This window comes from Lipotes vexillifer, unplaced genomic scaffold (assembly GCF_000442215.2).
Source record: "Lipotes vexillifer unplaced genomic scaffold, Lipotes_vexillifer_v1.1 scaffold699, whole genome shotgun sequence".
Classification (NCBI taxonomy): domain Eukaryota; kingdom Metazoa; phylum Chordata; class Mammalia; order Artiodactyla; family Lipotidae; genus Lipotes; species Lipotes vexillifer.
Genome location: NW_006788818.1, coordinates 288195 through 302987, shown reverse-complemented (window position 1 = coordinate 302987; position 14793 = coordinate 288195). Strand labels below are relative to the sequence as shown.

Sequence of the window (14793 nt, the reverse complement as noted above, 5' to 3'; positions counted from 1 at the left end):
CAGCAGGAAGATCAGTGTTGGGAGTTAAGACAAAGCGCGCAGCAGGAGAAGACAAACAGTACTGAGGAAAAGAGAGGAGCAGTGGGTCCTAACTGCTTCTCCAAAGACCTTTTTCTATCTAGCATTCCACATCCCCAGGACCTTGCTGTGATTCTAGCTGGAAGTGTGGGGCTGACAGCACACAAGTGCTCCCACAGAGTTGCTGCAACTCTGCTTTATGGGGGAAAACACATCTCTTGGTTAGAATGAGTTAGGGTATCACTTGGTACAACAAAAGTATAATAGCCTATAAAATTTAAGCCATGAGTCAGTTTTCTGCCAAGTTAGCCTCAATGTAAAGGTCTTTTTTGGTTTTGTTTTTATATACAGAAAACATATATGCTTTCTCATTTTCCCAACTTGGAATCTGGTTGCAGCTCAGACTGTTTAACAGATAGGAAAAACATAAGTTCCCATCATTTCTTCAAGATTTCTTTCTTTTTTTTACAGATAGAAGTCAGAATGACTTGTGCCAAAAGGAAGAACATGTCAGATCCTGAGCTTCTCTTGGGCTGGACTGCCTGAAGAGGACTGTCCTGCTGTGTCACAAGAGGTATAGTGCAGTGCTTTCAGCTGACATGCCAGTGTGATATGAAGGCTTCCCCTGGAGGTGGGGGCCACTTTTTCCAGAAGGTTGGGGGCCTCCAGAAGGTTTCCCCCACCACCAACTACATGTGATGGCTAGAATTTAGCACCTACCCAGGTGGGTCTCACAACAGGACAGGGCAGGTAAGGCTAATGGTGCAAACTGTGCCTCAGCACAGGCAGTCATCGTGGGTGAGGGTGAGGTGCAGCCAATAAACCCTGGAACCTGCAAGTGACTCAGAACATTGGTGGCTGGTGAGGGAAGAGCCCTCAGGTACGCTGCAATATTAAAAGGTTCAAAAGCACTGACAAAGTGTTCAGCTTTGCCCAAGGCAGCGTATGAGAATCCATTCCAGTGAAATGCTACATTCACAGAAGTGCTGTTCACCCCAGAACTATATCCCAGAGGACTCAATTCTGGCTGCGCTGAGAAGTGCTGAAGTTCCCTCCATGTCGCTCTGGAGACTGAAGCAGCAAGGCAGCCCTGTTTTAGGGGGTTGCTTAGATCCTCTCTCAAACTTCAGCATCATGGACGGTGGTAGCTAAAACGGATGATCAAAAAGAACCGAGTTACCAAATATCGTAGATTTCTTTGCTATTACAATTGGCCCTTGAACAACAAGGGTTAGAACTGTGCGAGTCCAATTGTACGTGGAGTTTTTTCAATAGTAAATACCACAGAACTACATGACTGAATAGCCTGTGTAGGAAGTGGAACCATGGATACCAAGGTGCCACATATATGGAGGGGAGCTATAAATTATACGTGGATTTTCAACTGTTCAGAGGGTTGTGGGAGCCCCAACTCCTGCCTTGTTCACAGGTCAACTGTATTATCTTAAAAGTAATGAAATGAATGTTCCAATTGAAAAAGTCACCTGTCCTCCACTCTAACCCTACCTGACGTTTCTGTAGCAGCCGATACTCCTGATCCTCTTCCTTCCTTCCGGAAACTCTCTTCTTTTGACTTCTGTAACACTATCTTTTCCCTAGTTTTCCCTCTTTTTCAATTGCTTTTCCTCAATGTTTTCCTGGTTCATTTTCCTCTGTCCACCCTTTAAATACAAAACACTTTTCTCCTCAAGAACTACTATCTTTTTTCGTAAATTTGAATCTTTATACCTTGCATTTCTCCCTGGACTCTAGGCTGAATATCCAACTGTCTTCTAGGCAGCTCCCCCTCCATGTGTCACAGGCTCATCAGACTCAACATATATAATTGACTTTCTAGTTTGTTCACTGTCTGCCTTCCTCTTTTAGAATAAAAGCTCCCTGAGGACAGGGACTTTATCTTGTTCTCTGCTATATCCCAAGCACCCAGCACTGTATGTATCAGGTAGTGGGTGCTGAATATTCACTGAATAAATGTCCTAAACTGTTCGCCTGAACTCCTTATTAACTAAACAGTCTTCAAAAATCACATTGGAAATCTAAGGAGTCATTTTGATTACTTCCTTTAGTTCATCCCTGGAATCAACAGATTGCCAAATCTTGTTGATTCTATGCTTGAAATGTCTTTCAAACCTATCTTCCCTGGTTTGAGCTAGCAGCATGCTCACTCTATTTTAGTTGCTTCCTAATTGGTCTCCCTGCTGCTGGTCTCGTCATTCTTCCAAGTCACCTTCCACAGTTCCACCAGGGCTTCTCCCCAAATACACAGAACTCCAATGGTTCCAATATCCTAGCATGAGTCAAAGCTCTTCAGAACACGACTGTAACCCATCTTGCTAGTCTCACCTTCACCATGCTGCCCCCATCCATCCTCTGCTCCAGCTACATGTTCTTTTACTCAGAACATGCATTTTCCTGCCTCCCAAAGTCTTGCTAAAGCTGGTAGTTCTGCTTACAATGTTCCTTCCTGTCTAAATAAATTATTTTACATAATTTAAGATGCAGCCTAAATGTCACCTTCTCTCTGACTTTTTTGTATTGTTGCTCAATATGGTACTTTACTACTAATACTACTACTAATAAAAATAGCTAACACGACTTCCCTGGTGGTGCAGTGGTTAAGAATCTGCCTGCCAATGCAGGGGACACGGGTTCGAGCCCTGGTCCTGGAAGATCCCACATGCCGCAGAGCAACTAAGCTCATGCGCCACTATTACTGAGCCTGTGCTCTAGAGCCTGAAAGCCACAACTACTGAGCCCACATGCCACAACTACTGAGCCCACATGCCACAACTACTGAGCCCATGTGCCACAACTACTGAAGCCTGTGCGCCTAAAGCCTGTGTTCTGCAACAAGAGAAGCCACTGCAATAAGAAGCCCACGCACCACGACGAAGAGTAGCCCCCGCTCACTGCAACTAGAGAAAGCCCGTGTGCAGCAACGAAGACCCAACACAGCCATAAATAGACAAACAAACAAATAAATTTATTTAAAAAAAAATAGCTAACACTGACATAGCCAGGAAATGGTGGCATTGGGATACGAAACCTGACAGATTCAGGCCTCAGAATGACTAAGGCATTTATCATATTGATTGTACACAGTGGTACATAGATCTCTTCCTGGATTAAACTATAATCTCCTTGTTGGCAAGTATGGTTTGTTATTTGAGTTCATATTACAGCACCCTGAATGGTGTTACTATTGTTCAAAGAATCTGCCTTCTCTAATCCTGTCAGAGTTCAGTACAAAAAAATTCTGTAGTTAAAATAACCATTTGTCTGTACTGTGATCGAAAAAATGTTTAACAATATTTTATTTTCCAATTTTGCTTCTTCCTTTTTTTTTAACAGCAAACTGTAATTGTCATTATAACTTCTTTCATTTAGCCTCCTTTTATAAATGTTCTGAGAGTCACCTAGATACTTTCACTGATTCCATTTGTGGCTCGCTGAGTCTTTAGGTATGGGCTGGGTCCTTAATCACAACAGTAATTCGAAATCAAAATGCTTCTTGGCTTGTTTCATGATGTTTATACACTAAATTGGTAAGATCAAGTGTGCTAGAAAGGACTGAAACCAGAGAGGGCAGGCTGTTGTCTAGCTCAGCAACAGTTCCTCATCCATAACCTGGGACAGTGAAGTGCAGAGAAGAGAGAACCCAGTGGCTTTTATCATTCATTCCTTTCCCTACATCCTGGTTGTGCAAGTCAAGCACGTTACTTAACCTTTTTGAGTCTACTTCCTCATCAAGAAAATGGGGATATGAACACACCTGGTATGTTTGCTGCAAGGATTAAATAAGATAATATACATAAAATGCCATACTCAATAAGGCATGAACTATGCCTCTTAGTTCTCATCTGTTTCTCTTAACGTAGTCTTCTTGCAATTAACACTGAGTGTTGTTCTTTTAACTATGTCATTAGAGTTCTTCCTAGCTGAACAACCCTGCTACATTTGCTTTTTGGTGGAGCTCTACTTAGCTCACAGTATTTGGGTCTTACCGTGTAAAATGTTTGCTCTCCTCATGAACTTCCATCTCTGAGCTTTTAAATTCATTTAATTCTTTTCTTATTGCGGCCTGCAGAGTAGAAACAAAAACGCTTCAGCATCTTCTGTCTGCTAGAGTATAGCAGTGTATCTGCCATCTAGTCTCTACTATGCTTAACTCTGTGAGTGACTGCGACCCCCAGAAGCAACCCAGAGGGAGGGAGGAAGCCAGGTCAACACATTGAGTGAAGCTCTGAGCCTGATGCATATTGCCTTTCCTGACACCCTTCATCTCATAATAAACCTGAAATCTCCAATTAAATCGAAACACTTGAAGACCTCCAAAGAGATATTGTACTTTTTATAGTTTCCACAGCATGTAAAAATGCTTTTCCTGTTATAAAAGTGAAATATGGGTAACTACTAAAATATACCATCCAAACTCCCTCCAACCAAACATAACTACTGTTAAAAAATGTGTTGTATTTCCAGATTTTTGTACTCTGTGATGTAGCAGGGATTTTCTTGTTTCAGTTTTGGTGGTGGTGGTGGTGAAGTCATTAGCATAAAGTTTTGGTTGGTACATCTTGGTATTTTGTACCTTAGATATTTAACATTATACGAGAAGTAGAAATTTTGTTATGGTTCCCCCTTCTAGTTAATGTCTTGTACCCTTCAAATAAAGAAAGAGAGACAGACGACAGACACCTTGTCAGCAGGGGTCAGTTTGGTCCAAGGTTTGTCAGCTCGCCGGTCATAATCATGAGCATCTGTTACCTCCACGTATTCATTAAACCTCAGAATCTTCCTGGCAAGCAGTTCAGCCACAGTTGGCCTTTGACTGAGCTGAAAGAAATGGAGGCTCTCAGTTCACTATGCCAGGAGTTAGGCATCAATCATGCATTCAAACTGCCTCTAACCCAGAGCTTCAACCTTTCAATGCACATCGGAATCAGCTGGGGACCTTTAAACATGACTGATCCCTGGGTCCATCTTCAGAGATTCCAGCTATCAGGAGATTGTTTGTTTGTTTCTTTAAGCTCCACAGTGCACAGCCAAGACAGAGAACCATTGCTATAAACCAGTATAACCAGTGCTTCTCAAACTTCAACATGCATACAAACCATTTGGGGATGTGGTTAAAGTATAGATTCTGACTAAGCAGATCTGGGGTGGGGCCTGAGATTCTGCATCTCTTACAAACTCCAGGTGATGCCAATGCTTCTGCTCCGTGGACCACATTTTGGGTAGCAAAAGGGTCAGGGCTACAAATTCATATCTAATACATTAGAAAGTGAATACATTTAATATGAAAGCAATATCTATTAATGGGTAATATTAAGGGTGAATTTCCTTTCACCATGAATAATGTCCAAGATATCAGATTCTGTAACAAATCATGATTTAAGGTTGAACAATCAGGTAACTTGCTCAGTCTGAAGGCATTAAGTCCAGTGATGGTCTCTAGCCACCCCCAATCTATCAAGGATAATTCCTCTGGTCCTGGGGAAGGGGAGAAGTGGGAAAAATCAGGAGGAAAATGCCTAGATTCCTTGCTCTCCTGGGGATTCTTATACATTTTAAGAAATGTCTAGAGAACTCAGACCAACTCCAAGAATCTACAGGAGGTAATTACCAACTATTATGGAGGGAGGGAAAGGAAAAGGGGCTTAATCCCAGAGTTTAAGGGCTAACACAAGTTTGATACAGAAAAGATTCTACCCTAACTGATTTGGGACCAATGAGAAAATCCTATTTGGTTTTTCATACTTTTCAGGTGTTACTAAGGGTCAAGCTCAGTTCTTTCTCTGTTTAGAAAACCACCAGTTTGCCTTGCAAAATTGAATTCTACACACTCCTCCTGTTACCGTTTCCATACATCAACAGCTTTTATAGTCTACACCAAAATCCCAGGTCTACCAAATAAAAGGTCAAAACTTGTGCAAACATTTATTGAGCACCTTCTTGTGCCAGGCTTTCTTTAAACAGTAAAAATGGGGGAAAAAAAGTTCTTATACTGCTGTGTTGTTTTCTGTATTTTCATCATGTGTTCTATTTTCACTGCAATCTATGGCAATTCAAGTCAAATTTATTTCTTTCCAGTCAAACAGGTCATTCAAATACAAGACACACAGTGAGTGGACAGACTGAGACAGTGTACCTTTCTAGTGAGCCGACGTTTAATCTCTCGTTTTTCTGCCTGACGATCAGCTTCATTTTTAGCTACAGTTGACAGTCACAAACAAAGAATATTACTTCAAAATGGCAATCTGCATATCAGACGTTTCAGTAATTACACACAGATATTTCTTTTTTTTTTTTTGGCCGCACCCCATGACATGTGGGATCTTAGTTCCCTGACCAGGGATTGAACCCGGGCCCCCTGCAGTGGAAGCCTGGAGTCTTAACCACTGGACTGCCAGGGAAGTCCCATACACAGATATTTCTTACAGGCTCCAAGTCAGAATAAAATACTTACTTTGGGACTGGTTAATCAAGACAATTTTCTTGTCAACTGGTGTAGTCAAATACTTAAGAGCATGGGTCAGCCAACTATGGTATCAAATCTGGCCAGCTGCCTGTACTTTTCCTGCCCATGAGCTAAGAATGGCCTTTACATTTTTAAATGGTTACATTTTGAATGGTTTGATAAGTACCTACATAATAGCTTCCTTGTGCTTTTTGGCTTGCAAAGTTGAAAATATTTACTATGTGCCCTGTAAGAAAAACTTTGCAGATCTTTGCTCAAGAGTAACCACTAACAATGGAGAATGGAGCTCACACTAGGTTTCACATGATAAGTCTATAAAGGCTCCCACACTTGTAACCCTATGAAGCCTAATCCTCCTCAATGTGGAGGTATTTAAGGACAAATTTCACCCTATAATCGGGAAAAATAAATCTGTACTGGATTAGAATGCTATTTCCGTTAGTCATTTATATAAACAGAAAGCAAATTAAATACATGGTCTTATTTTCTGACTTCGGAGGTATGAAAGCCTTAAGAGATGAAAAAGGCAGAACAACTGCTGCATTTGGGACTTGCTCTGGGTCCCAGCTCTCAGACACTAGGAATAGGAAGGTCCACTCCAAATATATAACCACTACCTTACCTCTCTTAAGGCAGAGAAAAGTTGGGCAGCACACGCTGTCAAAACCTCTCAAATGCCCAAGGTAGGTGCAGGATACTATGAGAAAATTAAAATACAATTTTCTGGAGTATCCCAGTACACTAAACAATATCATAATGATATCTTGTAAAGGAAGCTTGGGGGGAACTATGTTCCTTCAGGGGTAAAAAGTATGAATACTCCTTCCTTGGCTAGAATACTCTCTCCTTGGCCCTTGTTGAAAAATGCTTCTCTTTTCTGTCATGTATATTAAAGTCAGAAACACACAAAGAAAATCTATATGACTTCATTTCCATAGCTGGACTCACGTTGTAGTATGTTTCGTTGTTCTAGTTCTTCTGGTGTTGGTCTTTGACTCAGTCGTCTAAAAAGGAGATAAATAAGAATATTGTCAATGTTAAATATCCCGGTCCTGTTTATAAAGATCTGTTTATGAAACACCTTTTTTTTTTTTTTTTCTTGCGTTATGCGGGCCTCTCACTGTTGTGGCCTCTCCCATTTGCGGAGCACAGGCTCCGGACGCGCAGGCTCAGCGGCCATGGCTCACGGGCCCAGCCGCTCCGCGGCATGTGGGATCCTCCCGAAACGGGGCACGAACCCGCGTCTCCTGCATCGGCAGGCGGACCCTCAAGCACTGCGCCACCAGGGAAGCCCCTATGAAACACTTTTGAAACACCTTATGAAAAGTGTTTATGAAACACTTTTCACACTGAAAGTGTTAATACAGATATTACAACATAAAAAGGAATTGTACAGGCAAACAGGAGGCCAGGATTCTAGTTCTAGCTTTGATGCCAGCAAGCCCTATCACCACAAAAAAGCTCAGTTAGACCTTGAGTTACTCATGTGTAAAATGAAGATTTGGACTGTTCTGGTGGCAACCAAACAGATTTGCTCCTTCGGCATATGGGTTAACATAGATCCTCAAAGATATTAATAAAAATTCTCATTTAGGAAACCAGAATGAGGACTGAGACTACGTGTGTGTGTGTGTGTGTGTGTGTGTGTGTGTGTGTGTGTGTGTGTGTGTGTGTGTGTGTGTAATGCTTCCCATATGACTCTGACGTTCCTCTTTTTATTTTTATTTATTTTGTTTTTGTTTTTTTTTTTGGCTGTGCAGCATGTGGGATCTTACTTCCTCAACCAAGGACTGAACCTGCGCCCCCCGCATTGGAAGCATGGAGTCTTAACCACTGGACCGCCAGGGAAGTCCTCTTTTGATTTATTTATTTAATAAATTTATTTATTTATTTTTGGCTGTGTTGGGTCTTCGTTGCTGCACGTGGGCTTTTTCTAGTTGTGGCGAGTGGGGGCTACTCTTTATTGTGGTGCACAGGCTTCTCATTGCAGTGGCTTCTCTTGTTGCACAGTGTGGGCTCTAGGGTGTGCAGGCTTCAGTAGTTGTGGCACATGGGCTCAGTAGTTGTGGCACATGGGCTTAGTTGCTCCGTGGCATGTGGGAGCTTCCCAGACCAGGGCTCAAACCCGTGTCTCTTGCGTTGGGAGGTGGATTCTTTTTTTTTTTTTTTGCGGCACGCGGGCCTCTCACTGTTGTGGCTTCCCCCGCTGCGGAGCACAGGCTCCGGACGTGCAGGCTCAGTGGCTATGGCTCACGGGCCCAGCCGCTACGCGGCATGTGGGATCGGACTCTCAACCACTGCGCCACCAGGGAAGCCTCTCTTTTGATTTTTAAGCCAGTGTTTTAGGAACTACTGGAATTTAAAGTTGTCTCTTTTGGAGTTATATTCTGTAAAACCTATGATTTTAATTTCAGTCCTCTCTGAAATATCTGATGAAGTTTCTCATCTCATTCCCAGTTCTGAGATGTTATTCACCAATGACAACTTGTCATTTCTAGAATCAGAAAGTTCTTCATTTCTTACTTTTAATGTATAGCTCTGACAGTATTTGAACTATGTGCTAGTAACTCTTTAGTTGCATGGAAAACTCCCACCCCCATTTTATATACAATTTACAACTTTATGTATTTCAAAGCTTTTCTTTTTTCAATGTTCATTAAAAAAACAACACCACAGCTTTACGAAGGTGTAAGTGACATACAATAAATTGCATGATTTGATATTTTGACATAGGTAGGTATGTCCCTATAAAATCATCACTGGGACTTCCTTGGTGGTGCAGAGGTTAGGAATCTGCCTGTCAATGTAGGGGACACAGGTTTGAGCCCTGGTCTGGGAAGATCCCACATACCGCGGAGCAACTAAGCCCGTGTGGCACAACTACTGAGCCTGAGCTCTAGAGCCCGTGAGCCACAACTATGGAGCCTGTGTGCCACAACTACTGAAGCCCATGTGCCTAGAGCCCGTGCTCTGCAACAAAGAGAAGCCACGGCAATGAGAAGGCTACACACCACAATGAAGAGTAGCCCCCGCTCGCCACAACTAGAGAAAGCCTGCATGCAGCAATGATGACCGAACACAGCAGCCAAGAATAAAATAAATAAATGAATAAATATATTTTAAAAAAGTTCATTAAATGATTTAGTTCCTCAGGGTAAAAATCTTAAAAAAAAAAATCATCACCACAATCATGGTAAGGAACATGTCTATCACCCTTGGACTGATTTCCTAGGGCTGCTGGAACAAATTACTACAAAGTGAATGGCTTATAACAGACATTTATTCTCTCATAGTTCTGGAGTCCAGAGTCCACAATCAAGGTGTTAGAAAGGTTGGTTCCTTCTGAAGGTTCAGAGGGAGAATTTGTTCCATGCCTAGATTCTGGTGGTTGCCAGCAGTCCTTGGCGTTCTTTGGCTTGTAGATGCATCATTCCAGTATCTGCCTTAGTCACACAGCGTTCTCTGTGTCTGTGTCTATCCATCCCAATTTCCCTCCTCTTATGAGGACACCAGTCATTGGATTAGAGCCTACCTAATCCAGTATGACCTCATCTTAAGTTGATTATATCTACACAGATCCTCTGTCCAAATAAGGTCACATTCAAAGGTACCAGAGATTAGGATTTATTTTGGAACATACAACTCTACCCACTACAACCTCCCTGACAAAATTTCATTTCCTTTGTAATCTCTATCTCCCTGCCTCCAAGCAAACACTCATCTGCTTTATTTACTCTCAACCACCCTGCCCCCAGGCAACCACTGATCTGTTTTATGTAACTATAAATTAGTTTTCATTTTCTAAAATTTCATATAAAATCATACAGTATGTACTTTTTTTGTCTAGCTTCTTTCACTCAGGATAATTACTGAGATCCACCCAAGTAGTGGCATTATAATAGTTCATTCCTGTTTACTGCTCTGTAGTATTCCATGACAGGACTATGTTCATGTTCATCCATTTATGTTTTGATGGACATTTAGGTTGTTTCTATTTTGGGGGACTATTAGAAATAATGAAATGGCTGGATCATATGTTGTTTGATTTTTTTAAAGAAACTTACAAATTGTTTTCCAAAGTAGTCTATTTTACACTCCCAGTCTATTTTACCACCACTGTGTGAGAATCCAGCTGGGCCTCATCCTCAGCTACTCTTTTTTAAAATTAATTTTTATTTATTTATTTTTGCTGTGTTGGGTTTCCGTTTCTGTGCAAGGCCTTTCTCTAGTTGTGGCAAGCGGGGGCCACTCTTCAGCGCAGTGCGTGGGCCTCTCACTATCGCGGCCTCTCTTGTTGCGTAGCACAGGCTCCAGACGCGCAGGCTCAGTAGTTGTGGCTCACGGGCCTAGTTGCTCGGCGGCATGTGGGATCCTCCCAGACCAGGGCTCAAACCCGTGTCCCCCGCATTAGCAGGCAGACTCTCAACCACTGCGCCACCAGGGAAGCCCCAGCAACTCTTAATATTATCAGTCTTTTATTATTTATTTTATTTTATTTTTTAAAATAAATTTATTTGTTTACTTATTTATTTTTGGCTGTGTTGGGTCTTCGTTGCTGTGCGCCAGCTTTCTCTAGTTGCGGTGAGCGGGGGATACTCTTCATCGCGGTGTGCAGGTTTCTTATTGCAGTAGCTTCTCTTGCTGCGGAGCACCGGCTCTAGGTGCGCGGGCTTCGGTAGCTGTGGCACGTGGCTCTAGAGCGCAGGCTCAGTAGTGGTGGCGCGTGGGCTTAGTTACTGTGCTGCATGTGGGATCTTCCACATGCTGGGCCCCCTGCATGGGGAGGGCAGAGTCTTACCCACTGGATCAACAGGGAAGTCCTTGCTTCCCCCACCATTTAAAAAGTGGGTTGTTTCTTACTGAGTTTGGAGAGTTCTTCATATATTCTACATATAAGACCTTTATCAGATACATGGTTTGCAAATATTTTTCTCCCAGTTTGTGGCTTATTTTTACTTTTTTTTTTAAACAGTGTCTTTCACAGAACAAAAAATTTTAATTTTGATGAAGTGCAATTTACCAATGTTTTTCTCTTAAGAACCATGCTTTGACAGCATATCTATGAAATCTTTCTTTAACCCATATTCTAGAAATTTTACAGTTCTAGCTCTCATATTTAAGTCTATGATCCATTTTGAGTTAATTTTTTATATGATACACTGAATGAATTGAAGTAATTTTTGTGCCAGGACCATTTGTTGAAAAGACCATCCCTTCTCAATGAAATTGTCTTTGTACCTTTGTCATAAATGAGTTGCACATATATGGGTGGGTCTATTTCTGGGCTCTCTCTTCTGTTCCATTGACTTCTTTGTCTATCCTACCTTTACATCAATACCACACTGTTTAGGTTACTTTAGCTTTATAATATGTCTTAAAATAAGACAGTGTTAGTCCTCCAGTCCTGTTCTTTTTCACAGTTGCTTTATATTTCCGTAACAATTTTAGAATCAGTTTGTCAATTAAAGCCTACTGGGGGTATTTTGATTGGAACTGCATTAAATCTACTGATGTCTTGATAATACTGAGACTTCTGATCCATGAATATGTTATTTGTCTCCATATATTTAGGTCTTCTTTACTTTCTTCAGCATTATTTTATACTTTTCAGTGCATAGGTCTTACACAATCTTTCATCAGGTTTATCCACAGGTATTTAAAGATTTTTGATGGTATTGTAAATTGCTATTGTAAATGTTAATCTCTTGTATTTCCACATTTTAGTTTTAGACTATTCATTGCTAGTGTCCAATAAGCTCTTCTAAGACGATTATGACCTGGGAAAAAACACTCAAAGACGAGCAACTAGCATTGCAATAAAGCAAAAGGAATCTATTATTATTATTTTTTTTGGCGGTATGCGGGCCTTTCACTGTTGTGGCCTTTCCCGTTGCGGAGCACAGGCTCCGGACGCGCAGGCTCAGCGGCCGTGGCTCACGGGCCCAGCCACTCCACGGCATGTGGGATCTTCCCGGACCAGGGCAGAAACCCGTGTCCCCTGCATTGGCAGGCGGACTCTCAACCACTGCGCCACCAGGGAAGCCCAAGGAATCTATTATTAAAGATCCCCATTCTTGGATGAAATATACAGTGTGGGAATATAGTCAATAATAATGTAGTATCTTTGTATGGTGACAGATGGTAACTAGACTTATTGTGGTGATCATTTTGCAACGTATAGAAATATCAAACCACTATGTTGTGCACCAGGAACTAATATAGTATTGTAGGTCTATTATACTCCAAAAACCAAAGAAACAAAGTCATAGAAAAAGAGATCAGATCTGTGGTTACCAGAGGCAGGGGGTGGACAGGGGGAACTGGATGAAGGTGGTCAAAAGGTACAAACTTCCAGTTATAAAATAAATACATACTAGGGATGTGATGTACAACATGATTAATATAATTAACATGTATGTTATATATCAAAGTTGTTAAAAGAGTAAAGCCTAAGAGTTCTCATCACAAGGAAAATATCTTTTTTTCCTGTTTCTTTTATTTTGTATCTATAGGAGACGATGGATGTTCATTAAGCTTATTGTAGTCATCATTTCATGATGTATGCAAGTCAAATCATTATGCTCTATACCTTAAACTTATACAGTGCTGTATGTCAAATGTACCTCAATAAAACTAAAAGAAAAAAAAATCCCCATTCTTAACTAATTCCTAATCTTGATGGTCTCTTGCTGACACTCAGAGGGCCACAGTTCTGCATGAAGACTGCCATCAACAAAGCCAGGTGTCTGAGGTAGGAGAGGAGAATATATTTTAATTAACAGGCATCCTTATTTAATTGTTTTTAAGGAATACACCAGGAGTTCCACTTTCCGAGAGGAACATCTGAGATGGGCAAACACTTGTCTGTATACCTGGACTCTACGTGTAGTACATATGCAGGAAGCTGGCCTGCATTCAGTCTCTCTATGCTTTTGGTTCCAGCTGACTTGAAAAATATACTAACACGTTGAAAGGAGGCAGTTACATGGAACATGTGAAACAGATACAATGGAAATTATGTGTGTGATTTTTAACTGGGCTGGCACCTCATGGTTGAGTAAGCCAGAAGAGGCTTGCTGTGCTGGGAGCCACCTAAATCCTTAGAAACTTTAAAAAAAAACATACTTATGTTTATCTTATGGTGTAAAGCTGTGAGATCTATCTCATGGTTTAAAGCTCTGAGAGCCATCTAGTTCCTTAATTTCCAAACTCTTAGAAGATAACCCATCTGTGTACAATATGTATTTTTAAAAATTATGCTATTTCTAAAATTAAAAACATAAAGATACCTGCATGCTCCACCACAGAGTACATCTCTAAGACATGTACTGGCATCATCAAATCAAATCAATCTATTCTAAGAAAAGGCCTACCGGATCAGCGTGTTCCCAATCTGGTGCCGTATTTCATTCCACTCCTCTTTGCTTTTTCGAGGCCAAGAATTCATGTTCATTTCAGGTTCACTGGGTCTGTGGTTCAACTTCATTGCCAGTGTGTCTTTCCTCTTCACTTTGTTGGCCAGAGCACCTTTGTACAAGGGAGAGAAAAACATGGAGAAGCTTAAAGCTCAGCCTCACCTGGAGCTAGGTAAGAGTCTGAATAAACAATATCATAATCCCAGCTTTCTAGCTGGCCTCTGATGATCCACCTAACAGAGAGGTGGGGGTAAAGCTGAGGACATCTAAAAATCTTTTTAGCAGATGGCCTCAGATGGGCTAAAAATATCTTTTCCCTTCTACCAGTTCTCTGTCTACATTTTTCTTCTTAATATGAGTTGCTAGAGGAGGGACGGTCTAAGCAGGGGACAGCCTCTGAATTACAACACAGAGGCATTTGCACTAACACACCTCATAAGATTCCTACTCTTAAAGCTGTTTTCCACTTTTAGGAATCAGGATTCTATTATTCGCAGATGTGTGTACATGAACATGTTTTTTTTCTTTGCCCCATGAACACAGGAAGCTCACTAGGCTGAAGGAGTGCATCATTTTTGTCTTTTCCACAAAGCCCAAATACCAACTTTCCTTTACTCCACATTCTTTAATACCATCAAGGTAAATAATTTTTAAATCAAAACCAAACACATAAAAAACTGATTGACTCAACCTACTGGGCTCCCTCTCACTGGCTTGTTATAACAACGGGAACAGCAGGGACAAGAGTCTTTCACAGAGCCTTCCAAGAGCAGTCAGCCAGACGACTCGATGGGAGAGGCTGCCTGCTTCCATGCATCTTACACTTGCTAAGACCAGCACACAGCTTTATCTGTAAGAGAACTTTCTCCTTCTCTTTCC

The 14793-nt window shown here is 41.4% G+C and overlaps 1 protein-coding gene across 1 annotated transcript in view; it reads right to left on the bottom strand.

The window, feature by feature from the left end:
• The window catches only part of PHACTR4 (phosphatase and actin regulator 4), a 132593-nt gene that overhangs the window by 10061 nt on the left and 107739 nt on the right, over positions 1-14793 (bottom strand). Inside the window, exons 10-15 of the mRNA XM_007461835.1 lie at positions 14737-14741; positions 13873-14058; positions 7448-7503; positions 6170-6231; positions 4717-4854; positions 4023-4099 (exon numbers count right to left, since the gene is read on the bottom strand). Coding sequence (XP_007461897.1) covers positions 4023-4099; positions 4717-4854; positions 6170-6231; positions 7448-7503; positions 13873-14058; positions 14737-14741 — 524 coding nt within the window. The remainder of the gene's footprint in view (positions 1-4022; positions 4100-4716; positions 4855-6169; positions 6232-7447; positions 7504-13872; positions 14059-14736; positions 14742-14793) is intronic.